The sequence below is a fragment of the Phyllostomus hastatus genome, unplaced genomic scaffold (assembly GCF_019186645.2).
Source record: "Phyllostomus hastatus isolate PE091 unplaced genomic scaffold, TTU_PhHast_1.1 phas_scaffold_216, whole genome shotgun sequence".
Lineage (NCBI taxonomy): Eukaryota > Metazoa > Chordata > Mammalia > Chiroptera > Phyllostomidae > Phyllostomus > Phyllostomus hastatus.
In genome coordinates, this window is record NW_025334018.1 from 13,100,143 (window position 1) to 13,126,939 (window position 26,797).

General features: G+C 58.8%; 1 protein-coding gene across 1 annotated transcript in view; it reads left to right on the forward strand.

The window, feature by feature from the left end:
- The window catches only part of SYT6 (synaptotagmin 6), a 51,204-nt gene that overhangs the window by 13,767 nt on the left and 10,640 nt on the right, over window positions 1-26,797 (forward strand). The window contains exon 4 of the mRNA XM_045816800.1: window positions 25,757-25,877. Within this exon, the coding sequence (XP_045672756.1) occupies window positions 25,757-25,877 (121 nt within the window). The remainder of the gene's footprint in view (window positions 1-25,756; window positions 25,878-26,797) is intronic.

A 26,797-nucleotide genomic window follows, 5' to 3' on the forward strand; every position in this document is an offset into this window, starting at 1 on the left:
TCAGATCGACAAAAGGTAGCATATGGTTTCTGGCGTGCCGCAGAATGTTAGTAGTTAGTTTACGTGCACCACCGTGAGATGCAAGGGGCTGAAAGTCACCAGCTCAAGGCCACCACGCTTCGGCTCTCGCTCACGCCGCACGGGTCTGCAGCCTGGCCGGGCTGGTCTCCACCTTGTTCGCCAGGGGCCCAGGCCGGCAGAGGCTCCGTCTCGGCATGCGCTCCCGCCCCCACGTTGGGAGGTAGGGGACCTGGCAAACTGTGCGCTGTCTCTTAAAGCTGCCTCGCAGAAGTGGCACGTGTCACTTCAGTCACATGGCGTTGGCCAAAGCAAGACACGTGACGGCTCCTAACATGAAGGGGGCAGGGCAAGGCAATCCTAGCGTGTGCCCAGGAGAACTGGGCGTACTTAATGGCCAACGCAGGGACCACCCACAGCAAAGCTCCCTCTCGCAGGCACTGCCTGCCCCGACCAGCCTGGGAGGCAGGGGAACCAGCCAGAGAGGACACCTGCTCCATGAGGGAGAGAGGGGCCAGACTGTCCACACGCAACTGGACTTCACCCAGCAGGTTCCGAGGAGCCGAGGAGAGGAGGGAGGACAGCTCTGGCACAGAGAACCGGAGAGGCCAGCCCCAGGCTCCTAGGTCCGGTGTAGGCGGCGTGCGCCAGGGCACTGGGCGGGGGCGGTGGGGGGGGGAGGCTGTGTGGCCGCACCCTGCAGGGGTGGGCGGTGTGTCCCTCTCCGAGTCCGCCCAGGCAGCCGAGAGCCTAGCAGGGGTGTTTCCACGGGGCACCAATGGCCTCACAGCTGGCGTCTGGACTGCTAACTGCCTGACTGTCTCCCTCGATATTTCTCTGGGGCACGGGTGACCCAGCTCAGGCGGCAGACCTTCCCTTTGGGCGGTCAGCACCCACTATCTCTATCTTGAATTTGCGATGAGAGAGGAGGGGAAAATCAGCCCTGCTCTGGTAAGAAAAGGGTGAGACTCTCGCTACGTTCAGAGAGAAAGAGAAATTTGGTGGGCCCTGTTTCTGCCCCAGGGAGAGGGTCTCTGCACCCCATTCTCAGAGCTGGTGCCGGCTTTGACCAGTTTGGTCCGATGTCCCAGCACCTCCCCGACCCTCACCTTCCTGAAAGGTCATTCCCAGGAACAGTACCCACCGCAGGGCGGGCAGACAGGACGAGTGTGCCGGGTGGGCAGGCGGGGCGGGATGCCGCAGCAGCCCCGCTCAATAAATCACTCTGGAGCTGACGCCTGGAGCAGCTCTCCCCTGGTGGTCTATTAAGGCAACAGCTTCATTATGGAGACCGTGCGGGGAGAGAAAGGCCGCACAGTGCTCCCCACACCCCCACACTGTGGCTGAGACCCAGGGGCTGGGGGAGAGGCAGGCGCGAGGGCCGGGGGCTGTCCCCTCTCACCAGAGTGCTCCCTTTCCTGGGACTTCAGCCCCGGGCCTGAGAGGCAGCGGTCCGTGCAAGCACACCTGGATGCGAGGGTCCTAGACCCTAGAACTCCGTGGCTGTCCCTGCTCCCGCCCCATTCCCCTTCCACAGCCGAGCTGCAGAAAAAAGGCAAATCCTCCAAAGGTGCGGGACAAATCATCACTGTCGCTGCCCTCCTCATCATGGCTGTTATAATCTTCTTCTATCTTCTCTGGGCAGAACCCTGTGCTGGGCACTGGGGGGTGGGGAGGTTGTGGGGGAAGAAGGGGACGAGCTAGATGGCAGCTTCTTCACGCACAGGAACGTGTCATCTCATTACGGAGTCGGGAACCGTCCGTGCAGGAACTGGCGAAGCATAGTAGCAAATACTACGCCCTGTGTGGGGTTGCGAGACCTGAGAGTTAGGGCAGCCGGAAAGGCTTCCCAGACGAGGACGATCAAGCTGGGCGGGGGGGACTTGATCAGCAAAGAGTAAGGGGAAGCATTCTAGCCAGGAGCTGAGTGTGGCCAGGAAAAGGGGGGGCTGGGGGGTGTCCGGGCCCGGGAGTGTCCGACGCTGGGAGCCAGTAACCAGACTCGCACTCCCTGTCTTGTTTAGAGTCTGTCTTGCCCTGGATGTCACACCTAAGCGAGGCCCCTGGAGACCTCTCCAGCAGGCAAAGGATTAAGCAGAAGAAGGGAAAGGGAAATAAAGAAGGCTGACACTTTTGCCCATTTTTTTTTTTTTTGGCGCTGACTCCCAGCTGGTAATTATTTTGAGTCCGGAGAGGCCCAAGGCGCAGACACCAGGAACAGCCGGCCGAGCGCCCCGTGCAGGTGGAACCCCGCAGCCGGCACGGTGGGGGTGCTGCAGACAAGCACGGCCGTCCGCCAGTTCCCGACTCGAGCTGCCCTCGGGCCCGAGCTCAGAACTCCCGCAGCTCCTCAGCCTCACAGGCTGCTCCCCGAACACGCCCGGCATTCCTGCCTCTTGCGTCTTGCCTTTGCACACAGGTACCCCCTGGCAGGCAGGCCTCCCCCCACCCCCCCACGCCCCCGCCCAAACCCACCGCCTCCTTCCTACAGCTTCCCCGAAGTCAGCCACGGCTCCTCCAGAGTCACTCTGTGTTCTTGTCCCCCGGCTACAGCCTGAACCACATTCCGTCTTGCCAAACGCTCCCAGTGGCTCGGGAGTGACTTGTGTCCCACATTTGCTTTTCTCGTGTACTGTCCCCTCGGGGCAGAGCGTGTCATTTTATGCACATGTAAGAACTCAGCACACTCTTGCTGAAAGACGGATGGCTTTGTTAATCCAATTACAACCACATACAGATGCTCCTCGAGTGATCCTGGGCTTATGTCCCCGTAATAAATCCTCCGTAAGTTGAAAACATCGCAAGTCAACATGCGTACAACACACCTAACCTGCCGATCACCCTGTCCTAGCCGAGCCTGCCGCACTAGCCTGCAGCTGGGCACAGTCGCCTAACACCACGGACACGCTGTGTCGTGTCGGTGGTTTGCCCTCGTGACCGTGTGGCTGACGAGGAGCTGGGGCTGCCTGCCTCTTCCCAGCATCATGAGGGAGCAGCACACCGCGTATCGCTAGCCCAGGGAAAGATCGAAATTCAACACTGAAGTGTGGCTTCTACTGACCGCATGGAGCTTTTACACCATTGTAAAGTCGAAAAATCTTAAGTGGAGCCATCGTAAGTCAGGGACCGTCTGTGTTGGTGCATAAGGGCAGGGTCATTATAGAAGCAGAGGAGTTGGGTTCGGTCAACCTGGGAAGGCTTCCTGGAGAAGGTGGCCATTTGGAAGATGGGTAGAGCCAGGGTTGGTGGGGAGAGACCCAGCCTGTGTGTCCCTTCAGAGGTCTAAAGTGGCAAGAGATTAACCAGTCGGGACTGAAGTGGAGGGTCAGTCACCCACAGGCTGGCTAGAAGGAGAAGGGGCCCAGGGGCGCTCTCCGAGGTCACATGAGTCCATGAATGCTGTCCCCTTGTTGCTTCTCAGGCTTGTGTCAAAGACCCAGATGCAGCCCTGACAGGTGGAACCAGGCGTGTCCCTTGTCTTGGGCTCTGTTCCAGGTGGTCTGAAGCCGCAAAGCCTGGAGTGTTTGGGTTGCTTCCCACACCCACTGAGCACAAGCTTCGAGACCAGGGAGAAGGGGTGTGCACCCGGGGAGCCCAGCTCTCTGTTAACTGCAACCCTGAAGCCGCAGGGACAATTGCCTCCCCGCCTCCAGGCTGTTCCGGAGGAAAGCCTAGGCAACGGTGAGCCGCTGCACCCCCTTCCAGGCCGCAGGGCGGTGAGAAGTGGGCACACCAGACACGCGAGGGCAGTTGGTGGCCTCTACGGCTCCATCCCATTAGGAAGCCCACGCGTGGGAAGGCATCGAGAGCATTCATTAAATCCACGCCCTCCCCTGGCAGGGCTGCCCTGGTGCCCCCTCCGCCGTCCTGCCCGGCTTCGCCAAGGCCCCCTGACGGGCTACTGGGCTTTCCCAGCGGCTCGTGGTCTTCTCCCCACTCAGAGCTTTGATTGGCTGACATCACCCTACACCTCCCTCCCCCGCTCTCCTGCCCCCAGTCTCATTATTTCTACATAAAGCTGTAGATTTATCATTGTAATAGAGCCGCCGTCACCGAGGTTTGCTAACATCTCTCTAATCGTGTAGTTATTGCTGCAGAGGCCGCAGACCTCGGTGCGCGCACTATTCCTGTCGCCATTCCAGCTCCTTCGCGGTGGGGGGAGGCGAAGGCTGTGCCTGGGGCCATGAATACGTGTCGTGCTTGGTGTTAATGGACTCGGCCGTCCTTCTGCCTCGCCAGGTCCCCGGTGGGTCAGAGTGAGTGTGTGTGTGCACATGTGTGTACACGTGTGTTACATGGGTGCATGTACGTGTTGGGGGGGGGTGATAGAGTGCTCTGTGTACTCCCGGGGAGCTTGGACTCCGAGTCGGCAGGGAGAGAGTGATGCCTAACGTGATGCCGACGGCTTGAGTGTCTCCCTGGAGCGGCTCCGCCCGAGAGCGAGCAGAGCTGTGGGCGAAGAGCTCAGGCTTCGGTGCCAGACAAACCTGCGTTGTGTTCTAGCTTCCACGCGTTCTAGCTCTCAGACCTCGGGGGCACTGAGCCGTGCCTCAGTTTCCACATCAGCAAAACGGGGATGATGATAATGGCGTGCGGATCACGGTGGTGTCATATGTAGCAAATTAAATGAAAGACACAGACAGGAGGCCTAGGGCAGTGCTGTCACAGAGCAGCGTCCCGAGCCGCATTCTCACTGTGCCTTTCCTTCCAGCTCCGCCTGTCGGTCACTGCACTGCGCCACTCCCAGACCCGACCCCCCACTTCCGTCAGACCGCTTGCCCTGACTGGTTGGTGGTTACTGTCATTCCTATTCTATTTCTTGTCCTAGCTAGGCCAGGTGTTCCTGTGTGACCTTGGAAAAGTGACTTCCCCTCTCTGGGCTGTGGTTTCTCGGTGTGAAACCCGCTGCAGAGCCCTGCGATTCTGAGGTTCTCGGTCTCTCCTGCAGAGAAGGACACGGCCCTCTCACTCTCCCAGGGCAGAGGCGCCCAGCCCCTGCAGTTCAGTCTCCGTAGCAAAGGCCTGACTCCGAAGATCATAAACCACTGGGTGGAATTTCAGACGCACCCACCCCCCTTAAATGTCAGTAGGAATCAGTTCTCTCTTTTGGCTCCTGGGAAATGTCCCTGGGGAGGTTCCCGCCAGGGGAAGGCTGCACCAGCAAGCTGTCTTCCCCCTGTTCCCACACAGTGTAGTCCCGTGCCGGGGCTGAGTTCCCTCCCCACCTGTCGCCTCCTGGGTCTCCCATTTCCTGGGGACCATGTGGATTATAACTCGAGCTCCTACTGGGAGCCAAGAGCACAACCAGCTTTACCAGAATTCATCCTCGCCACAATCCTTGTTGTGGCGTTCCCGCCCCGGGTATATAAGCAGAGAAGCGGAGGTTCCGGGTCCCGTGACTCACCCAGGTCACCCAGCAGAAAAGGGTCGAGAGCCAAGATTTGGATCAGTCGCCCGAAGAGCCCACGGCCCTTGCTGGGCTGGAGGGGGTGTGATGACTTTGCTCCTGAAGTCGCGCAGCAGGTCAAGGGCCCGGAAGGCTGTTCGGTTTGTGTTTCCCCCTGTGGCTGGTTAGCCTCTCTCATTCTCCTGCTGTGGGGGCAGCTCTGGTGCCCCCACCTTGGAATCTTCTGCCATCTCCCAGTGTTCTGCCTGTGGGCATTGACCTTGACATTCACCCCTCTTTCATTCAATGAGTGCGTGCTGAGTGTCAGCTCCGTGCTGCTCTGCTGCGGCCCTGAGCGCTTGTTGGGGACAGACTGGGAGCCGGGCAGAGGAGAGGGTGGCCCAGAGTGAGCCCCCGGCCTCCGAGTGCCCAGACTGATGGGGACTGCAGAGCACGCCCAGGGGGCTCCCCAGGCCCCTGGCCCCCTCACACACGGGGTGCGCAGGTGGGGACGGACCAGTTCAGGAAGCTTACTGCAAAACTGTGCCAGCCGCTGCGCTCCAGACCATGCGCAGGGTGTGGAGGAGAGGTGGAGAAAGGAAGTCAAGGCCAGAGCAGGTCTGTCTGAGAAGGTCTCCAGAAAAGGGAAGTCCTGGGCCTGGCTTTGACGGCAGTGCGCAGGGAGAGCGTTGAAAGAGGGTGCTCGGAGGAGAGAGTTTGTGTTTCCCTGTTTTCTTTGGATTGGGGCAAGGCTCTAGGAAGAACTTCTCTTACATAAGAGAGGGTTCTTTTTCTTTATAAATATATTTTTAAAATTTACTTTTAGGGAGGGTAAGGGAGGGAGAAAGAGAGGGAGAAAAACATCAATGTGTGGTTGCCTCTTGCTCACCCCCATACTGTGGACCTAGCCTGCAACTCAGACATGTGCCCTGACTGGGAATTGAACCGGCGACCCTTTGGTTCGAAGGCCAGCACTCAGTCCACTGAGCCACACCAGCCAGGGAAACGGGCTTTCTTTTCTTAATGCAGTAACTGTTTGTGGTGTGGCTGCTATGCACCAGCCATCAGCTGGCGTGGGGAATACAAGGACTTCGACTCCAGTCCTGCCCTCCCGCCCTCACAGTCTGAGAGACAGGTTGGGGGGTGGGGTACACTGTGCTGCTGAGGGGATGTGCGGGTCCTCACGGCCCCGCGTGCTGAGGGAAGGCGGCCTCCTGGAATGACATTCCCCTCATTGCCAGAAAAGAGCTTTGTTGCATCTTCTTCTTGCGTCCACACACTCCAAGCTCGTGAGGCCCAAAGGCGGCCGCGGAAGGCCTTTTTGAGTAGGCCAAAGACTTGGCCGGGGTGACCCGCTGTGGCTCAGGAGACCACCCTGGGAGGAAGCCTCGCTCGGGCTCCTTGACCAGAGGCTTGGCGCATTCCTTCCGAGTGCCCCGCCCTGGATCTCAACCTCGAGTTCTGGCCTGGGGTGGGAGGCAGGCAGAGCCAGCGAGCAACACCGTGGATCTCCCTCCACCCAACACGCCGTCAGAGATCCCTCAGAGAACTTCTCTGGGTCCTAGAACCACTGGCTATTGGAGGGACAAATATGATTCTTGCTTTTAGGGGCTTATGGTGGAATGGAGGTCTCAGGGGAATGGAAAATGCAGGCAACGGAGCGCAGCGAAGTGGCATGAAAAGGACAAAGGGGAGATAGAGGCGGTTGTTGAAGCTGGGAGAGTGAGAGAAGGTGGAAGGAGAATTCGGGAGCAAGAGCTGAGCTTTGGGGAACCCCCCCAGTCAGGAGGGGCCAGCAAAGGGCACTGAGGAGGCGGCAACCCGAGTGGAAAGAGAGCTGAGGGACAGCTCGGGAGCTGTGCGTTCCACCGCGACGTGTGTGAGCTTCGGGAGGTTCCACGCGAGGCCCAGGGCACGGGGAGGCAGGTGCGAATGCAGCCCCTGCCCTCGGCGGACGCTGCCTGGGAGAAGACAAATGGACGAGTCAGACACACAGTGTCATGGAGAACGTAAAGAGGGGACGCACTGGGGGCCGTGGGGCTGGGGAGGGTGGCTGGAACAGAGGGTTGCAGGGAAAGACTGGGTGGGCCAGGGAGGCCTCCCAAAGAGGGGGCCGATTGAGTAGGCCTGAAAGGGGAGCAGGAGCGAGCTATGCAGACATGTGCAAGAAGGGCCGGCCGGGCAGAAAGGCATGTGCAAAGGCCCTGAGGTGGCGGGACGCCTGGCTTGTCCAAAGGACATGGAGGGCGCCAGTGCGGCTGAAGCAAAAATGGGGCTGCGGAGGGGAGAGAGTACAAGATGAAATGGGACAGGCTAAGGGGCAGGAGAGGTTCGTGGGGCTCCACCACCAGGAGTTTAAAAGGTCACCGTAGCTGACAGGTTGGGAACAGACTGAAACCAGGGCTGAGTCATGGAAACCGGTTGGAAGGACCTTGCCACAAAGAGCAGACAGTGGTGGCTGGAGTAAGGGTAGAGGCGGAGAGGTAAGGTGTGGCGTGACTGGATATACAGGTGGGGAAAAAGTAGGTTTACAGTTGTGAGTATGCAAAACACAGAGCTTATTATTTATTAATTACTGTATAATTTTCCATACAAACTACTGTGGACCTGCTTTCAGCCCACCCTGCACTTGGAAAGCAGAACACGCAGGATTTGCTGGCATTTGATTTGCTGACAGACTGGGTGTAGGGTCGAGGGTGCAGAGAAAGAGAAGACACCAGGTTTTCAGCCCAAGCAACCCAGGAGGGACTCTCCATTCACTGAGTCAGGGATTCTGGAGGGAGGACCCGTTTGGGGGGAGAGATCGGGGCTCAGATTTGGACACTTTCTATTTGAGGTACCTTTGGGACACCGAAGTAGAGATGTTGAATGAGAACTTGGATGTAGAGTCTAGGGTTCAGGAGAGAGGCCTCGGCTAAAGCAATAAACGGAGGAGATGTCAGCACATAAATGGTGTCCAAAACCACGAGACTAGTTGTGACCCCAAGTTTCGAGAAGAGACGAGGACCCAAGACTGAGCCCTGGGAGACTCGACTGTTTAGATGTGAGGGCCACGAGGAAACGGCGGCAAAGGGGACTGACGGCCAGCAGCCAGGGACTCGGGAGGCAGCCCAGGAAGGGGCAGTGTCCAGGGGCACAACGGTTCTGGGGCGAGAGAGGGAGGATCCCCCGGGGTCAGAGATAGCAGCAGCTCCGGCAGGATGCAGACTGAGTCCTGGGCCCCTCTCGTCCTGCATCAGCCTTGACCAGAGCCGTTTTGGTGGAGCCTGGCTGGGGACGAGATCGCCTGTGGGAGACGGACGTGGGTTCACCATTTCAGGGAAACTTCCTCCTGTGGATAGTCCCGGAAATGAGGTTTAAAGACGAGGAAAGCTGGCTTTGCCCTGTGTCTCAGGCCATGTCCAGGTACAGGCTATACCTTGGGGAAAAGGCGGGCTGGTGGGGGGCGTGTAGGGGAGAACCCCAACCCATTCAGAGCAGCTCAAGCAGGACCACACACACCATCCAGGACCTGCAGCCAGGCCTCAGCATCCCTAGAATTGTGCTTAAATTCCTGAGTGTTTGGACCCTTGCAGGCAGGACCAAGCCAGGGCGGAAGCAGACAGGCAGAGCTTTCCAGCACAGGCCTGCAGGGCAGATCAGGGTCTCACAGCAGCCCCAGGGGGTGTGACAGCAGCAAGGCCCAGCCTGGGCTGCGGGCCCAGACCCGTGAAGCCCGCTCCCCAAGCTGGTCAGCCAGAGCCACTCTGAATAATGCAGGAAGCTGGCCGGCCCTGCTGTGAGCCGCCTGGCCCCGGCAAGTCCTGGCAGTGCCCTCCCGGCCTCCTGGCCCGCTGCCTGAGTCAGAACCGCATGGGGCTGCCTAGCAGGAGCGGCCTCTGGCCTGCGTGTCTCTGCTAACGCTCCTTCACCACCACGCTGCCTCGGGCCCGGCCTCACGCCCCCCAGGCCCCGGAATGCCAAGCTCTCCTGCACTCCCACGCTCAGGCTGCGGGTGGGACGTCCAGTCCAGGCCCCCACCCCATGAATTCCTCCAGCCCCTGGGCAGGCAGAGGACAGCTGCGTGGGATCATCGAAGCCGAGAGCAGCTTGCTCTGCTTCCAGATAAGAACTGCAGCCCTGTCCTTAGAGTTCATGTCTTCTCGTGATGGGGAGGAAGTCGGGAGGGGGTGCACCAAGGGGCCGCTGCATGCGCAAAGCTCAGGTCCTCAGAATGTGGCTCAGCAGGGGCCAGGTTCTGAAGCCGAGAGGAACTTGACTTTTCTGGGACTCCCCAAGGGGCCAAGGACCCCCTAGAAAATGGTGGCTGAAAACCCATCGAGAACCCTGAAGGTAGGGAGGTGGGGTGTGGGGCAGAGATGATGGATGCGCACTGACCCTCAAGCCCTTCCACTCGGGCCGACTGGGCCTGGCCGCTGCTGCTGGGGACGTGGGGTCAAAGGTTTCCTGTGCAATGCCGGAAAATAAAGCTGATTGGTCCAGACAGGGCTCTGACCTGGCTGCAAGCTGAGTTACTCCATAACCGCTCATCTGGCCTCGGGTGTTCTCCTTGAAGTGGTTTCTAAATCCGGCCTTTTGCAATAGGTCCTTCCCTGCAACTTCCCAGGAAACGGCCTCTCAGAACAGTGGTGACAGCTCCCTTCTCACTGTTGCTCAATTCCTAGCATCCGGACAGCCCCACTGCCTACCTCGCTGATGTCCTGCACAGCCCAGCTCCCAGGGGCAGCCATACGGCGGCCCTGTGCTGCCCCCCTGTCCGCCAGCAGCTTGCTGCAGCTCGGCTGACGGGCCAGCTGGCCCCGCCCTGCCGGCCCCGCGTGCCCCTAGTTAGTTAGTATGTGTTTGTCTCTGTCGTATAAATATTTCATCCTTTCCTTACATGAGAATGAATGGGAAATCATTAGTCAACAAGCTCCTACATCGGCAGAAATCTATTCCTCCAACCCTGGGGCACTCACTGATGTGCTTCCTGCCTTGCTGCTCCAATCACCTGATAACCCACAGCGACATCCCCTCCCGGAGAGAGGGTGTTTGGTCACAAAGGAAGCGACTGCCAGACACCCCCTCTGGGCAGTGGAGGCTGCTCGAACTCCAGGATTCGCTCCGGAGGAAGGGATGCAGTGTGGCCCCCCTGGGTCAGCAGCAGCTCAGGGAGACTGGGCTCGAGGCGAACCTCTGAGCAGGATAGTGGTGGTCCTGGGGAAACGGGGGCAGCCTCTGAGGGGTTCCTAGTTTCCTGCGGACCACAGTGTTGTGCATGCATGTTCTGTGGGCTCTGAGCAGCTCAGGGCTGGGTAGGCCTTGGGGTGATTCAGCCCAATGTTGCCACAGATGAGCAGGTGAAGACGGGAGAAGTCACACCCGTCTGGGGTGGCTCAGTGGGTCCGTGCAAAGTGGACACCGCACCCAGGTCCCGTGCGACCCAGTGCTATGCTGTCCACTGTCTTCCTTGTCTCTGGTTTTTCATAGGAAATTCTCTCACCCTGTTTCCAATCTCCCCGCCCTCCACCGCACTTCCACTCCAAGGTCATCGCCCACCCGCCGTCTTCACTCTGGGCCTGCGAGCCTCTCTGTCTTGTAGGGAAGAGAGCCACGGGAAGACCCGGAGTTCAAGGTGTGAAGTGTCCTAAAAGGCACAGAGCAAAGATGACATCATTTTCCCTTCCATGAAAGAGATTCCCTGTCTCTACTGAGACCAGAACTAGGCAAGTCAACAAGAAACATCAGGCAGAAAACCGAGGAGGAAAGAGAGGCTTTGGCAAAGTACCTCCCACCTTAAGCCAACTAAGCCCCCACCTCGAAGCCCCCCATGACGCATAAATATTTACACCTTGGAGGAGGAAGGATTCAAGGCCAGCTGCGGGTGGCCCGGTCCGGTTGCTAGCCTATTTTTATGCCATTTCAGCGTCAGCGATAATGTGGAAAGATGCAGCCTCTCCAGCAGGGAGCCCTGTCCACCCCGCCCCCCGCCAACCCTGCGCCCAGCTGGCCCTCGTTCATCCTCATCAGCCGTCCCCTGTGGCCACATTTTCCTCTTGTGTCTGCACTGACACCCACTCACCGTCCGTGAATGTCTAATGCCTTCCTTTCTCTGCAAAGGATGACCTTGAGGGTCTCTCTAGGGCGGGCGGCAGTGAAACTTGGGATGAAGGCTCTTCCATCAAGTTCACTTCCCACGTGGCCTTGGGTGGGGGAACTAGAGTAGGGAAACAGATGGCAGGGAGAGAGGGCCTGGGCAAGGTGTTGACTTGGGCGCCCCTCTCCGGCGTTGGCCTCGGTCTTGGTGGCCTGAGAAATACCAGTGGTTGTCTCAGAAGACGGATGTTAGAGTTCTGCCCTGCGGATGGCCTGGCCTTGGCACAGCTTGGAATTCAGGGAGGGCACCATCACCCTTGACCGTGAATCTGGCTTCCCCAGGCGCTGTTTTATGCCGTGATCAGAGATCACTGGTCTGAGTACATGTGGGGTGAGGGGGTCGAGGTGAGATGGGGTACAGATGGGAGGACGAGACTTGAGTTACTGCGTACGTGCAGAATCCCGATGGCAGGTGGAAGCGGGGTGTCCCCGGGGCTCCCTGGCCCCCTGAGTGCCCGGCTCTGAGTGCAGTAGTTTACACTGAATCCTCACCACCACCCTGCAGGGTGGAAACCATCATTGTCCCCAGTTGCCAGATGAGGAAACTCAGACAACGTGCTCACAGTCACAGACCAGTGAGAGGCAGAGCCGAGAGTCAGACCCTGGGGAGTCGGCCCCACGCTGCGCTCCCGACTCTTCTCCCTGCTGCCTCCCTCCCGGGAGCTCTCCCTGAGGCCCTGCCTCCCCTAGGATGGGGAAATTCTTGTTCTCCTGGTGCCTCTAGCTCTTTTTTTCTGCCTTTTCTGGAATGTTCTCCTCTGGGCCTCCAGTGGCTGTTCCTTCATTGACCCAGTCACGGGACACAAGCCCAGCCCCATCGCACCCCAAGCGACACGAAGTGAGTCACAACCTTCAGTGGAGGTTTGTCGTCATGGGAATTGGGTGTTGACCTTCCCACTGCCCCGTGAATAGCCCCACCTGGCACGGGGCTGCTGGTGGGCACCCGCCCCGGGGTCTTCCCCGCCACGCCTCCCACACAATGCCAGTTCCACCCCCTGCCGACCCCTCTCCATAGTCCCAGCCTCAGTCACGGTCACAGACCAACAAACCAGACCGCTCTTTAAATTGCCCTGGACGGTTGAGGTCTCTCCAGCGCCTGTGCCCAGGCCCTGTTCCAGCCCCACCTTCGAACCGTCAGAACCCAACAAGGCACTCGGCTGAGTTGGAACCTCCTCTGGCAGCAGCGGGGCCTTGAGGCTCCATGGGCTCCCAGTGGCTCCACCCTCCAGAGATGGCAGCTGTGGTTCTTCAGGGCGAGTGTTTTCTCCGGAGACCTGAGAACTGCTGTAGCCACTGACATTCTGTGTACCGGGAAGGGGCCTGTCGGGCCATGGCTCTGCGTGCCGAGGAAGCCCCGCCTTAGGGGACAGGCACAGTGGCCTCCTGGGATGGGAAGGGGCAGCGCGTTCCGTCTGCACCCTCCCAGTGCTGCCAGTGGCGGGAGAAGGGAACAGCCTTTCCTCGGAGGGAGACCCAGGCCCGAGGCAGGCTTGGGCGGGGTCTCAGGCAGGAAGGACACACACGGGCTGCAGGGACAGCACAGGTGGACATAGACAAGAGAGAGGATGCCACTGCCCAGAAATGAGCAGGGAGGGGCCTGTGAACTTGCCCCACCCCTGGGGGCCCAGTGAGTAAGACTCCCAAAGCCCTCTATCTGTGTCTCGTTTGCATCCTCGCTGCTTATTTCCTGTCACCTCAGTCCGGAGAGCAACTCCTCTCCCCCGGCCCAGGATACCCCAGGGCAGCCATGGGAACCAGGAGACCGGATCTGGGTGCACACTTGGGCCAGAGCTTGGAAGAGAGTGCAGAGAAGTGGGGCAGCCAGAACCCAAGAGAAAACCCCTAAGAGGAAAGGGGAGCTCGGGGAGAAAGAAGGAGCTACTGCCTCCGCCCCTCCCCACCGGCAGGCCCCCAGGCCCTTCCCTACTGCCAGGCAGGCAGCTACTTTGCATGAGGGAGCCCTGTGCTTGTGGTGGGGTGGGGAGCGGCGACCACCCCCTCCCCCGCCGCCCAGAGCAGACTGCTGAGAGGCCCCGGGGCTCCTTCCCTGGGGACTGTGTGAGTTCATGTCCCCCTGGAGCCTTCGGTTTCCTCCCATCTCTGTAGTGACAGCTCTGGAGTGACACACTGGGCCACGAGCTGGGAAGAGTCCAGCGTCCAGAGAGAAGAACAGCTCTGGTGGTGTGTCCTGTAACTGTGACCAGCATGTCCTTTCTTGAGAAGTTGGGGACAGGCTGGCTTTGTGACTTGAGGTACCTGCTGGAAAATGCCTCCCCCACGTTGTCAGAACCCTCTCCAGCTGAGCCACTCCCAGGGGCCCCGCTAGAGTGGCACTCGGAGGAGCCTTCCTCACCTCCTCCCCCAAATCAATACATCATGTTAACCGAGAGCTGGTGCACAGTGGAGAGGCGGGAGGGCGGGGAGCAGCTCGGTGTTGAGGGTCTAAGAGGGCAGCAGGCAGAGGGGCTTGTCATCAGGGAGGATTCTGGAGCTGGCGCGCTGCCCAGGGAGGCAGACCCCGGATAGATAGGCATCTCGAAGTGGGGGCGGTCAAGGCTGTCAGGTGGCTTTTAAGGAGCAGTGGGGAGCAAACTTTCGTCTTGCTTCTGGGCCTTTCTGGTCGGTCTGGGCGGGGGAGGAAGACAGGCTGGGGGAAAAGGCAGGCTGTGCGTGCCTTTAATTCCAGTTCTTGCTGACAGGGCCTGTTTTTGCTTTTTTGGTGTTAGTAAATCCTCTCCACGACTGGGCAGACGCCCAGCTCTCTCTGGAGTGAGTGTTCCTTAAGGAAAATTATTTCCCCAAGTCTATCTGGGCGATGTTTTTGACCAGAGAAACTCTGGCTGAGTGACTGCTTCCTCTTACAGGAGACCGCAGGGGAGGGCTCTCAGCCCACCCGCCTGTGCACGGCCCCCGGGGGGTCAGGCGGCGCCTCCCGGGGCGAGGCTCGGGCAGCCCCACACACCCACCCACGCGCCCACACGCGAGCTCCCTGACGCAAGGATTGGCTGTTTGTCATTCTCCCCTTCCCCAGAGGACTCCAGCCCCTCAGCATGGGACACCTCTTGGTTGTCCTAAGAAAGTGCATTAGGAAAAGAATTTCAGGGGGACCTTGTGTCCTGAAGATGATGCAACTTGTTCGATACCCGTGGGAGTGGTTAGAATAAGCCCACAAGTGCTCCCAGTTGAGGTGTGTCTCCCACGTGCTGAGAAAGGAGGAGAGAGATATCTCTTCGATTCACTCCTGAGGAGGCCGAGGCACTGGTAAAGGTGTAAGACTGTCCATGGCAACAGGGTCAGCTCTGGCCTGTCTGTCAGCATCCACGAGGCCCCCACAAGGCACAGAGTAGACCTGTGCCTGCCCTCAGAACCTCTCAGAACCTGCAGGCAAGCGGGCCTTGGAGCCCAGAACCCGGGGCTGGATCCTGCCTCTGCTGTGTGGCCTCAGACAAGTGGCTTCCCCTCTCTGTTTCCTCGCTGGTAAAATGTGGGAAGTATCCTGTAGGGCGTGGTGAGGCTATAATAAAATATCAATGAGAAAGGGCCTTCTGAGGCTCTTGCCACAGTTTATTGATCCTGTTCTAGCAGCAGTAAAATACAGTGTGTTTATAAAGCACTTTCTAAATACATTATCTCATTGAAGCCTGTCGACACAGTCAGAAATCAGAATTTTGATTTTATCAATGAGGCACACCGAGGGAATTCCCCAAAGTCACACAGTGTTAAAGCGATAGAGCAGAGAACCAAAACCGAGATCATTTTCTTTAAAAGCTATATGACTATAGTATATTTTACCATTCCTTGCCTTGAGGCAAAGTATTATATTCTTGTTTTAGATATTTTGGAAAATACAGAAAGCCACAAAATATGAAACACTGCTCACTGTAAGCCAATTATCCTGCAATAACCACCATCAACACTGTGATGAAATCCAGAGGCCTCCCGTTGCTTAGAAAAGTCCTATGAACGCAGGAATGCCCTGGAGACAGACAGGGTTGATGCATCGGCTAGGGTAGGCCTGGATGTTTCTGGGATTAAATTTCCAGAAGCTTAAGAAGGGAAGGGTGTTTGTGGAGAACTAGAGGAAGGAAGGGGTCAGGCACACAGGGCCAAGGCTCAGAGGTCGGGTGGTGAAGACCAGCTCACAGATCGGGTGGGCCCCAGGTCCACTTCCCGCCGCCGTGGACCAGGCACCTGCTTAACTGTCATCGGTGAGTCCCCGGGTTCCCTGTGAGGAGTGGGAGGGGCCGCTGAGGTGTGGCCTTGCCCCGACACCAGGCTCATCGATGCAAAAGGAAGTCCCTTCAAAAGGGTCGCTCATTAATTTAACAAGAACTTGCTTGGGGCTCAGACACCCACGGGCCAAGGTGCTGGTGCAGGGACAAGCAGGAGCCTGGGCTCCATGGGCCCCTCTTCCCCACCCCCACGGATGCCACTGCTCCCCCTCCTCACTCTCTGTTCCTGCCACTCTGCACTTGCTGTCACCTGTTCACCAATGGGAAACACTAACTGACTCTCACAGCACGAGCAGTCTCTAACTTTGGGAGGCGTTAGAATTGTGGAGCTAACCCGGTGTTTCATCATGGCGAGCAGAGTGGGAAGGGAGATTCGGGCCGTGGCTCAGAACAGCCTCCCTGCACGGAGTGGGGGTGGGGCCAGGCTTCCTCCCGCCTTGTCCTCTCCTCCCAGCCATAGTGCATTGTCGCCAGGCACTGTGGCGATGGCTGAAGCCAACCCCAGCTGGCTGCCCAACGACGCAGCACCGCAGCAGGACAGAGCGGAAAGGAAAGGTCTGGAGGGCCTGCCATGCACTAGACAGTAGGCGAGGGCTCTGAGTGCACTCCCACGGTCCACCCTGCTGTGCTGAAGAGGAGGTGAGGTCGTCTGCCACAACGCTTGCACTTCACAGTTGAGGTGACCGCAGCTCAGGGAGGCACAGTGACTTGACCTCCATCATTCCGCTGGTGAGCAGCAGAGCTGGGATCTGAACACAGGCCTTCTGGCTCTAAGGTCAATGTTAGCCCTACGTTTATTCTGTTGCTGGAGCCTGGAGCCTCAGAAGACCCACAAGATGCCTTTCCTCACTCCACATACTGAAGGTGCTGACGGGTGGGGAAGGCCAGGGCTGAGAGGGAAGAGACAACCCACAGGCTAGGGCAGCTTCCCATGGGCCCTAACACCAGGACTGGTGGCCTCTGAAAGCCACGGGCTACACCTGGCTCTCAGACCACCAGGTGGGCTTTCAACAGGACACCCAGCTGTGCAGAGCCACCACCTGGCCCCCATGGCAGGAGAGTGGGAGGTTTACGAACAAATCATACACTTGCTACATGGGGATGCTGGTTTTCTACCAGCAGACAGTCAAGTCTTACTGGTGGTTTCCTCATATGCCTGCGCACCCGGGGCTCAGAGCAGCTGCCTGGTAGGGGACCACCTCAAGGGTGGCTAATACTCATTGTCAGAGACGGAGAAGTTCAATGCCTTTCACAGCCACGCAGCTGGAAAGCAGTAGGGCAGGGGTCCAAACCCCAGGATCTGCCCCAAACCCTGGGCATCCCCCATTGGAGCCGTGCACACTGATTCCCAGACTTGTAATCCCTCCCCTCTGGTTGGATGAAGAGGCAAAACCCCAGCTTCCACCAGAGCCCCTAGCCAAAAATTCTGGGGCTAGAAGAGGCCCAAATGCCTTGAAACATTAGCTTCTCACCTTTGGAGAAGGGAAGATGGAGTAAAATCTGCTACAGGCCTTCCAGGCTGCGAAGGCACAGAGTCCGTGTTTTATGATGACCCAGTGGGCGGGAGGGGGAGGGGAGGGCGTGGCGTCCTGGGAGGCACTGGGATGGACAGGAGGGATCACTTCCCGAGTCCCAGATGATGGGACACTGGGAAACGGGTGATGTTTTAAAGAGAGGCCTTGGTGGCTGAGTGTAGTGTGGAGGTAGGGCTGGGAGAGTTGACCAGTCACTCGGTCTTGCTGCCTAGTGACACGAGATGGGAGCTGCCTCGCTCCGATCCACAAAGATCCCACCGAGGGGATGAATCCTGAGACGTGACACCTCCGGGTCTCCCAGGAAGCCCGTAGGCACTGTGCACCACCCCCTCACCCCACCTCAGGACTTTAGGAAGCAAGAAAGTGAAAGTGAGAGGAAGAACTCCAACCCTGCAGGAGACGGGGGAAACACTTCACCTGCCCCAGCCGTCCGCCCTGACGGGTTTCGTCCTCCCAGTCCTGGCGGCAGTGCCCCGGGCAAGCTCAGGTGGCCAGGTCCCCGTGTGCAGAGAGCCCAGGGTCTTTCCCCTGAGCTTCCGCACGAGGACGAGAGCTTCCACATGGGGACAAGAGCTTCCGGCCCAGGGGCTCTGCCCACCGCCGGCCCAGCTTCCTCCTCTCGCAACTTCTCCTACAAGGCAGTGTCCCCAGGTGACTTAGCACCTTGCAAGAGGCTGACACACAGGTGTATTTTGTGACAAATGACAGGCTGAGGCCGGTGCCACATTGTCTGGTTTAAGTTAGCAGGAGATGGCTCCCCCTCGAAATCTGTGGCACAGCCTATGAAACCACCCATGTGTCCCCTCTCCAGGGGAAGCAGCCCGAGGCAGGTGGAGGGAGGTACACGCCGTCCCTGAGGTTTCGTTTCCAGTGCTCTTGCTTCCAGGACACCAAGAAATTTCACCTTCGAGCCCCACACGGGCCCTTGGGCACCTGATCCTCAACAAGCAGGAGCAAGGGGTGGGCGGGGGAAGGGTGGAGGAGAGCAAGGCCTCCAGAGGTGACCACGTGAGTCCTCGTCCAGAGGTGGTTAATCACTCTGAGACCCTAGGCAAGTGGCTTAACCTCCATGAACCTCGATCCGGCTGTAATTATGGGATCCTCAGAGGGACGCTGTACGAATGAAATGAATTAAATACATGTTGAATGTCCAGCATGGCATCTACAAACTAGTTAGACACTTTCTATCTGCTAGTTCCCCTCTCCCTTGACTTTGGCCTTGATCACCGAAGGAAGTAGGCTAAACGAAGTGCAAGAAGCTCAGAATCCTGGCCAGAGCGGACACACTCAATTGGTTCTTTTAACTCGCTCAGGCGACGGTTCTCAGTTCCTAAGACCTCCCTGGAGGGCTTGTTAAACCAGACCGTTGGGCCCCACCCCCCCATGAAGGTGGGGCCCGATAATTTGCATTTCTGGAAGGCTCTCTGCGGGGCTGATTCTGCTGGTCAGGGAACCACACGAGGAGGAACGCCGTATGGAGTCGTTAGAGAATGAGGCCGGACATCTTTAAAACACTGCCCAGTTGTTGTTGTTTTTTAAACTGGGCAGTGTTTTACAGATGTCAACCCATTTCTAACCCTCCGTATGTGTGTGAGATGCCTTCTTGCTAAAACTCAGCTGTCCGGGTGCCCGTGGTGTGTGGGGAGAAGCCGAAGGGCAATGGTGAGCAAGCTGCCCCTTGCGGGTCCCACGTGGCCTGATCCATCGGAACCCTCATCACCTAGCAAAGGGGAAGAGGCCCTTTTACAGTCTTAACTTTTGTCCAGCAGCACTGGTACACAACAGCTTTGGTCACGCTCCGAGGGGACGTGCCTGTGTCACAGAGATGCTGACAGGGTCGGAGCCAGGGCAGCCTCAGAATCTCCTTAAGTTACAAACTGAGGATTGATTGAGTTACAATCACCCGGGAAGCTCATCAACCATCCACACACCCAGACCCCAGCTTCGGAGACTCTGACTCAGCAGATCGTGGGAGCAGTTCAAGAATCAAGTCCTGCCACCTCAAGTGAGTCCAGTGCAGGAGATCTTCACCTAAGGAACACCTTATGCCCTGGCTGGTGTGGCTCAGTGGGTTGAGCACCGGCCTGCAAACCGAAGCATCTCCAGTTCGATTCCCGATCTAGGCACATACCTGGGCTACAGGCCAGGTGCCCAGTAGGGGGCACCGCAAGAGGCAACCACACATTGATGTTCCTCTCCCTCTCTTTCTCCTTTCTGTCACCTCTGTCTCAAGCTAAATAACGAAAATCTTTTTTAAAAAAAGGAAAAGAGGGGTGGAAGGCCAAGTTTGCCACTGAGCCTCTGAGAAGTGTTTGATTTCTGTGAGACGTCCCCACGGAGATGTGTTGGCTGCGTGAGTCTGGAGTCTGGAAGACAGGTCTCTGAAGGGGCCACAAGTTCAGAGTCACGACCTCGGAGGTAGGCATGACCACTGTGGGTGAGAAGGAGAGAAGGGGCCCAGACCTGAGCTCCGAGGAACCCTATCCGGAGGCAGGGGCAGGAAGAGGACCCAGCAGAGCCCGGGAAGGGACCGCCGGAGGGCCGGGGAGGGGGTGAAGCGGAAGTTTCAGGGGCACACAGCCATTTCCATGCAAGGCTAAAAGGGGCTCTTCACAGAGCAGCCTCACCCCGAGAGGCCCAGAGACTCTGGGGAGTCGGAGCAGGAGGTGGAGGGAGGCCTGCACCTCCGGGTCAGCAAAGAGAGGAGGAAGCTGAAGCCACCGTCCGCGGCAGTTCACGTGTGTGCCCTCGGCTGCGCCCAAAGCGCTGCCTGTTCGGCCTCAGGGCTCCCGCTGGCAGAACCATTCAGCTGCCCCAGGGGGACACCCCACTGGGGCACGGACGTCTTCCCTCCTGCTGAAGGCCCACCCCCCCCGCCCCCCTGCTCCGCCCACCACAGCCCTGCTCCACAGCGGTGGCATGCTCACTGCTGAGGTGCCCACCCTCTTCCTGGGGAGACTGACAGCTATCGGACAGCCACACGGCAGGACCGCTTGAGCCAGGAAATGAAGATGGACACTCACGCAGTAACGTCACTCACGTGCCTTTTACTCCTTTCTCTCCATCATTAGTGAAGATGCCAGTGGACGGACCAGAGTGGAGGTGAGGTCCTCGGCCCTGGCTTTTCGTGGACAGGCACCTGTGGTGCAGGTTTTCCAGCCTGACCAGGCACTGCCTCCACCTCTTCTAGAACTTTCCAAACCCTGCTCTCCTCTAGCTCCTTCCGCCCCCACGCAGCCCCATTCCCTCTGCACCCATCTTTCCAAAAGTCCTTAGGAAGAGATCTGCACCTCCCAGTGTGATTCTGAGTCACGGATGTTCACCCAGAAGTAATGGTGCATGTGAAGCACTCAACCTCTTTCCAAGGGAAGGTTCACGAACCAGAGGCTGAGAAAAAGTTTCCTACGTAAGACCATCTGTTTCCCTGAAGATGCTCAGATATGGTAGCAGCTGCCTCCCACTGATGTGCTTTGGTCTCTCAGTGCCCCCAGGGATCTCACCCACTTCCCGGCCCACACCTCCCAGCCCCACGTGAGCTGCAGGGTCCCCTCTTCTCCATGGGGTCCCGATCTCGCAGTGTCCACACCGCAGGCTGCAGCTGGAGTTTACAGAGTTTCTTTAAGGCGTCTCAGTTCTGCTCTATTATTTATTCATAACGTTGCAAAAGCCCTTGGGCCAGAAAGCACTTGAGAGAGAAGGCAGGCTTGGAACTCAGAACAAACAGAACCCAGCAGGGAGCCTGAGCATCGCAAGGCAGCGCACACCGCCCTTGCTCCTCCGCCACCCCCAGCTTCTCCCCGGAGCCTGGAAGCACAGGCCTGAGGAGGCGCGGGGAGGAGCCCCAGTGCTCACAGCAGGGGTCCTCTCAGCACCCTGGAGGAGCGCCCGCCCCCTGGCTACCCCTCGCAGCAGAGCCCTGGGCCAGCATGGGGGATCGGGGGCGGCTGAGTGACAATATCCTCTCTTTTCCACCGCAGCCTCCCATCCAGTGGGTCACCAGGTCCTGCAGATTCTGTCCCAGAGGAGCCTTGCTTTGCTCTAGGACACTTGTAACTGGGGACAATGGGAGCGCTCCCCAGGTCAGACCGGGGGGTGGGGGGAGATGACCCAAGAGAAGGGGACAGGACAGCGGACCTGGAGGGACAGTGCTGTCCAGGACATTCAGAAGTAGGGAGAGGTTGTTCAGGCTGGGAAAAGAACAGGGCAGAGGCGTGGTCGTGCAAAGGAGCCTGGAGGGTTTGGGGAGGGCAGAGGTGCAGAGAGGCGGAAGGCGCAGTGGCAGCTGCATGCGCTTGGGCCGGCCTCCCTGTACTCCAGTGTCCCGAGGAGAAAACAGGGTAAGGGCAATGCCCCTCTCACTGGGCTTTTGTGAAGATTATATAGCTTAATGTATATTGGCACTTAGGACTGAGCAGCATGCAGTAAATAAACAGTAAGTGTGAACGGCTGTTGTGGCTGCCCTGTAGGGCGCCAGGAGCAGAGAGGCCGGCGGGCGGAGAGGCGGGGCCGTCCTGCAGAAACCCGCCCGCCACTCTGCTCCCTGGAGCGAGTGGCAGGGGACAGCTCTGGCGCCCAGTCTCTGAGCCACTTTCCATTGGGTTGTATACATTTGGGCCTCCGGATGGTATTTCATGTGAAGGAGAGGTTTTCCAAGCACAAAACAGGTGTGGGACGGAGCCACGGAAGGATTTGGAGCAGAAGGAGGACAGGCTGGAGCGGGAGGCCGAGGAGAGTTAGAGAGCTGGGAGGCGCAGGCGGGCGGGCGGTGGTGCGGGCCAGGGCGAAGGTCGCACGGAGAGGAGGGAAAGAGAGGGACTCGGAGTCTGGGGACACTCAGAAGGCAGAACAGTGTGGAGGCTACAGGAGGGAGAGCAATCAGGAGCCTCTGGCTTCCATCCACGCTGCCCCCCTGCCAGCCGTTCTCTGCACTCCTGCTGAGGTCTCCAAACTGCCCTGCGTTTCACGGGGAATAAAATCCGAACCCCTCAGATGTGGCCCTGCCTCCCTGGAGCCGTCTCCCCAGCCCCTGGCCCTTGCCCTGGGGTGCCGCAGCTCGGCAGCAGCCCCTCAGGTCCCTGGGCATGTGCCAGACCCGCCGACCGTGTCTTCCACCGGGTCACGATTCCCTCGCCGCCCTCGGGTGCCCTGGTGCTCAGTTTATTTTTGTCTCCCTCCCCAGAGGGCTGAGACTTGGTCTGTCTTATTACTACTGTTTCTCCATCTTTGTGAGCATTCAGTAGGTGGATAACGAATGAATGGCACACGCCCAAGTAGGGCCCAGGAGGCAGACGAGTCCGGGCTCTTCCCCGGTACCAGCCTCACCTGGGCTGCTGGGGGCCAGGGTGCGCAGTGGGGGCGTAGACATCTCACATCCGCTCCTCCTGTGTCTACATACCCACTGAGTTGAGCTCTTGCTTGTTTCTCTCCACTAGCAACCCCTGCTGCCCACCCTGCTACATCCTATGGACTGTCACCCGCTCTGGGAAGCCTTTCCTGTGATCCCGGGCAGAGTCTGTTGGTCCCCCTCTGCTGCCCCACGTCTGGCCCACACCGCTCTCACAGTACCAAACGGGGATGGAACCAAACGGTGTTCCTTACGTGCTCCTCCCCCCGCCCCCACCCCTGCCCCAAGACCATGAGCTCCTTACTACCGCACTTAGTAGGAATAATTGTAATGGCAGCAGACCTTTACTGAGCACCTACTGTGCTAGCACTTTGCACAGATTGCTTGGTATCATTGCTGCGTCTGCGCTCGGAGGCAGGTGTGGTTCTGAGCCCCGTGAGCCCCGTGCTACAGACAAGGAGGCCAAGACTTGACGGGGGGGGGGGGTGGGTGGGGGGGGGAGTCACACCGCTCACAAAGGGCAGGGCAGGAGCTCGCCCCGCAGCGGCCTGACCCCAGATCTGCATGCTCGACTGTGGTCCCATCAGCCAGGGTTCACGGAGCGCTCACGACGTGGCAGGCTGTGGGCTGGGCCCGGGAAAGAGAGCCAGCCCCGGGCCCCGTGCTCAGAGAGCCCACAGTCTGGGAGGACACCGCACCCATCCTGTGATCCCCGCAATCAACACGGAAGTTACGGTCGAGCTATAGGCCATGAAGCGGGGGCACGGTGCCCTGCGGGCAGATGCCAGGGGAGCCGGTCCGGCCCCAAGCACCCAGCCTCCACGTCTGACACGTCTCTACCCTCAGCTCCAGACCCCAGGCCTGCACGCAGGGCTGCTCACTGGATGTTGCTTTACCCCACAGTGCCAAATTGGCTTCCACCCCGTCTCTCTGCCAGCCCCCCCTGTCCCAGGGTAACTTAGCACTTCCTGCCCAGCTATCCAGAGATCCTCTTCGGTCTCCTGTGGCTTTTCTGAAAGTGTAGCGGATGCTTCTCTGCTGATGATGAGAGATGCAGACAAGCCACTTAATGACTAAGAGACTAGAAGTGTTCTCTGAGATGGGGAAGCTTCTTCTTGCTGCACGCAGCCTGGATTCCCAAGACGGGCCCGGAGGCACTGACGCCACTGGTTGCCTGTTTAGGAGAGACAAGGCTGGTCCTGGGGAAGAACAAAACACGTGGGGGCCGTGGGGGCCGTGGGGGGCCATGGGGGCTGGGGCAGAGGGAGAGAGTATTTGGGTTTCAAAACCAAACTGCTGCCGTGCGTGCGAGAGACACGGCCAGGCAGGCAGGCGTCCTTGGGCCTTCTCCACTGGCGGTGGCTGCTGGTAGGCTCTCCACTTCGAATCTTTGGTTTTATGACTTGGCAGGGACCTTAAGGGCAGAACATCTAGGACCACCCCCTCGTTTCCCTGACTGAAGCCCGGAGATGGGAAAGGACGTGCCCAAGGTCTCAGAGCTCGTTAGTGGCAGGGGGACCAGAGCCTCTGAGGTCCACCGCTCCTCCCCAGCCAGCCCACCAACAGGAATTTGTTTCTCTAGGGTGATGTGAACGCACGAAGGAGAGAGAAGCACTGTAATGAGCTCTTGCAGATGGGCTGCTGGGGACCCAATGAGAGTAATGCTGTGCCTTTAAGACTCTGGCTGCCCAGACACCTGGGCACTGCGACTGGGGAAAGTGCTATGGTTATGGGCGGCGACATCAGGGGGACAGGTTGCACTTTAAAACCTGACTTCTCTAGGAGCCAGCACCCTGGCTCTTCCCCCCCCCGCCACCCCTGGCAGCAGGCTCACCCCCTCCAAACACTAGCCAGGACCCCCAGCCAGCTGCTGCTGGGCTCAGATCTACCCCAGCAGCCCCTGGGTCAGGAGTCCAGAGGACCACGTGAGTTTCTGCTGCTTTCCGGACAGCATGACCTCTCCGGCTGCGGGAGCTCATTAGCAGTCGGGGGCCCTCAGGCGGCCTCCCCTGACAGCGGGCAGAGATGAAAGCAATAACACACCGGCTACTCTGCAGCCCCTGGTCACTCCTGGTTTTATTAAAGCCAAAGTCGCAAGCATCCCTAATGAGGATAAAAGGCTAGGAAGGCGCCCAGGTCTGGGGCTAAAACCTCCTGGGAAATGAGAGCAGGACAGAGAGAGGACCTGGCGCGGCCACCCGTGGGACCAGGCTCTCCAGAGAGGGTGTGGCCACCAGGAGATGCCGACTCTGTCTCCTTAGCCCCAATCCATTTACTTACAATCAGCGTGTTTATTTTCCTTTATCAAATAGCCCAGTCAGTCCTCTGCTGCCTGCGAGGCGGCAGGGACAATATCCCCCCCACCCAGTCCCCCCAATCCACTGAGCCAAGAGCACCCAACTTGCCATCAGACCGGGTGAGGCTCAGTCACAAACAGCAGAGGGTTCTGGGGCCGGGCCTTGGGGCCTGTGACCCCTGATTGCTCTCTGCCTCCAGGTCACCCCTCGGGGCCCCACCCACCCATCTGGGCCCCGAGACTAAGGGTGGAGTTCACGTTGGGTGCAGAGAACAGGTGGAGGGGGGTTCCTCACCCTAATGCAGACTCAGCACCCAGCACGCCCCCACCTTTCACAGTCCTATGGAGAAAGGGCACCCTGCAGAAAAGAGGGGCTCACCAGGTCGGTGCCCCCCGCAGAGGAAGCCAGCCTTGAGAGCAGTTCCTAGAGCCCAGGGGGTTCTGTTTACCCTGAGGTACCCCCCACCACCCCAGGCAGGTCCCCCAAGTCCATAAACAAATCAGCTCGGACTCCCCCGAACAGGACAGGCTGTGAGAGCACCACACTGTCCCTGGGGGTGGCCGTGGGGGGGCACCGAGACAGCAGCCTTCGGTCGCTCCCTCTCAGGGGGGCCGTGGAGCTGCCAGCTTCCTCCCCAGAGCCTGACCTGATACTGAGAACCACCCCTTCAAGGGTGCTTCTAGCTAAAAGGTAACCGTTGCTTCCACGGCATCTGTGCCGCTCCTCCTGTGCTGCTGGCCGCGTGGCCCCGCAGCAGCGGCACAGGGAGCCGTGACCCCTCTCCTGACCTCTTGTCTGCTTCCTTGCAGGAGAGCGTGGATTTGGGAGAGATCATGTTCTCCCTCTGCTACCTGCCCACGGCGGGCAGGCTCACCCTCACGGTGATCAAATGCCGGAACCTCAAGGCGATGGACATCACAGGCTACTCAGGTACCTCTCCCGCCCAGGTGGCCTGCCCGCGGCCCCTCGGCAGCCCGGACATGGGAGCTTGGAAAGAGAAGGGGGAGGAACTGTCTGTTTCCTTAGAAAAGGAGCAGTAGTTCTAGAGGGAAACTACCTGGATCCCAGTTCCCGTTCTGCCACTTCCTTGCACTGTAATCCTTTGGTTTCCTAATCTGAAAACATAATTTCCAAGGTTGCTTTAAGCACAGATGAGTTCACTCATGTAAATGCTTCCAGTTGTGCCAGACACGTCATAAGCACTCAGCAGATATTAGCTGTCACCGTCATCCCTTCTCTCAGAGGAGGTCGAGAGCAGGCAGGAAATATGTAGGAGAAACAATGGGGGGAAATCTTTCTGGATTCCATGAGGCTCCAGGACTTCCCAGGGTTACGTCGAGTTTGGGTGCCGGAGTGTTTGGAGGTCACATGGCCTATGGCAGTCCTGCGGACCTGAAGGAGCAAAGCCACCCGACAGCAAACTGCGGTTGTGTTCGAGTGTTTCCTGCAGGGCTCCCAGCCTCAGCCTCAGCACCGGGAAGGCTGCTGGGAACTGCAGGAAAATCAATGAAGAAGTCCTATTCCTGCCCCCAAGGAAATGCCTGTGTAGGAGCAGCTGTGGAGACTGCAGGCTGGACGTGGTGGCAGAGCTTTGCTCCTTTGCAACAATGCTGCAGGCTGCTGTTGGAGAAGGTATTGGAGTTTCGCTGTCACGGAGAAGTAGCTGAGTCCCGGGAGCCTTCATCCCTGCCCTCGGCCCAAATTAGCCCTAGAAGGGGAGTGGGGCGGAGCCTCCTGGGGAGCAGGCACACGCAGCCGTGTGGCAGTGTGCACTTGCTGGGCTGGTCTCCCTGGGCCTCACCCCAGGCTCTCTTCTGTGACTCGCCGGAGTGTAAAGCCTCACCAGGGTG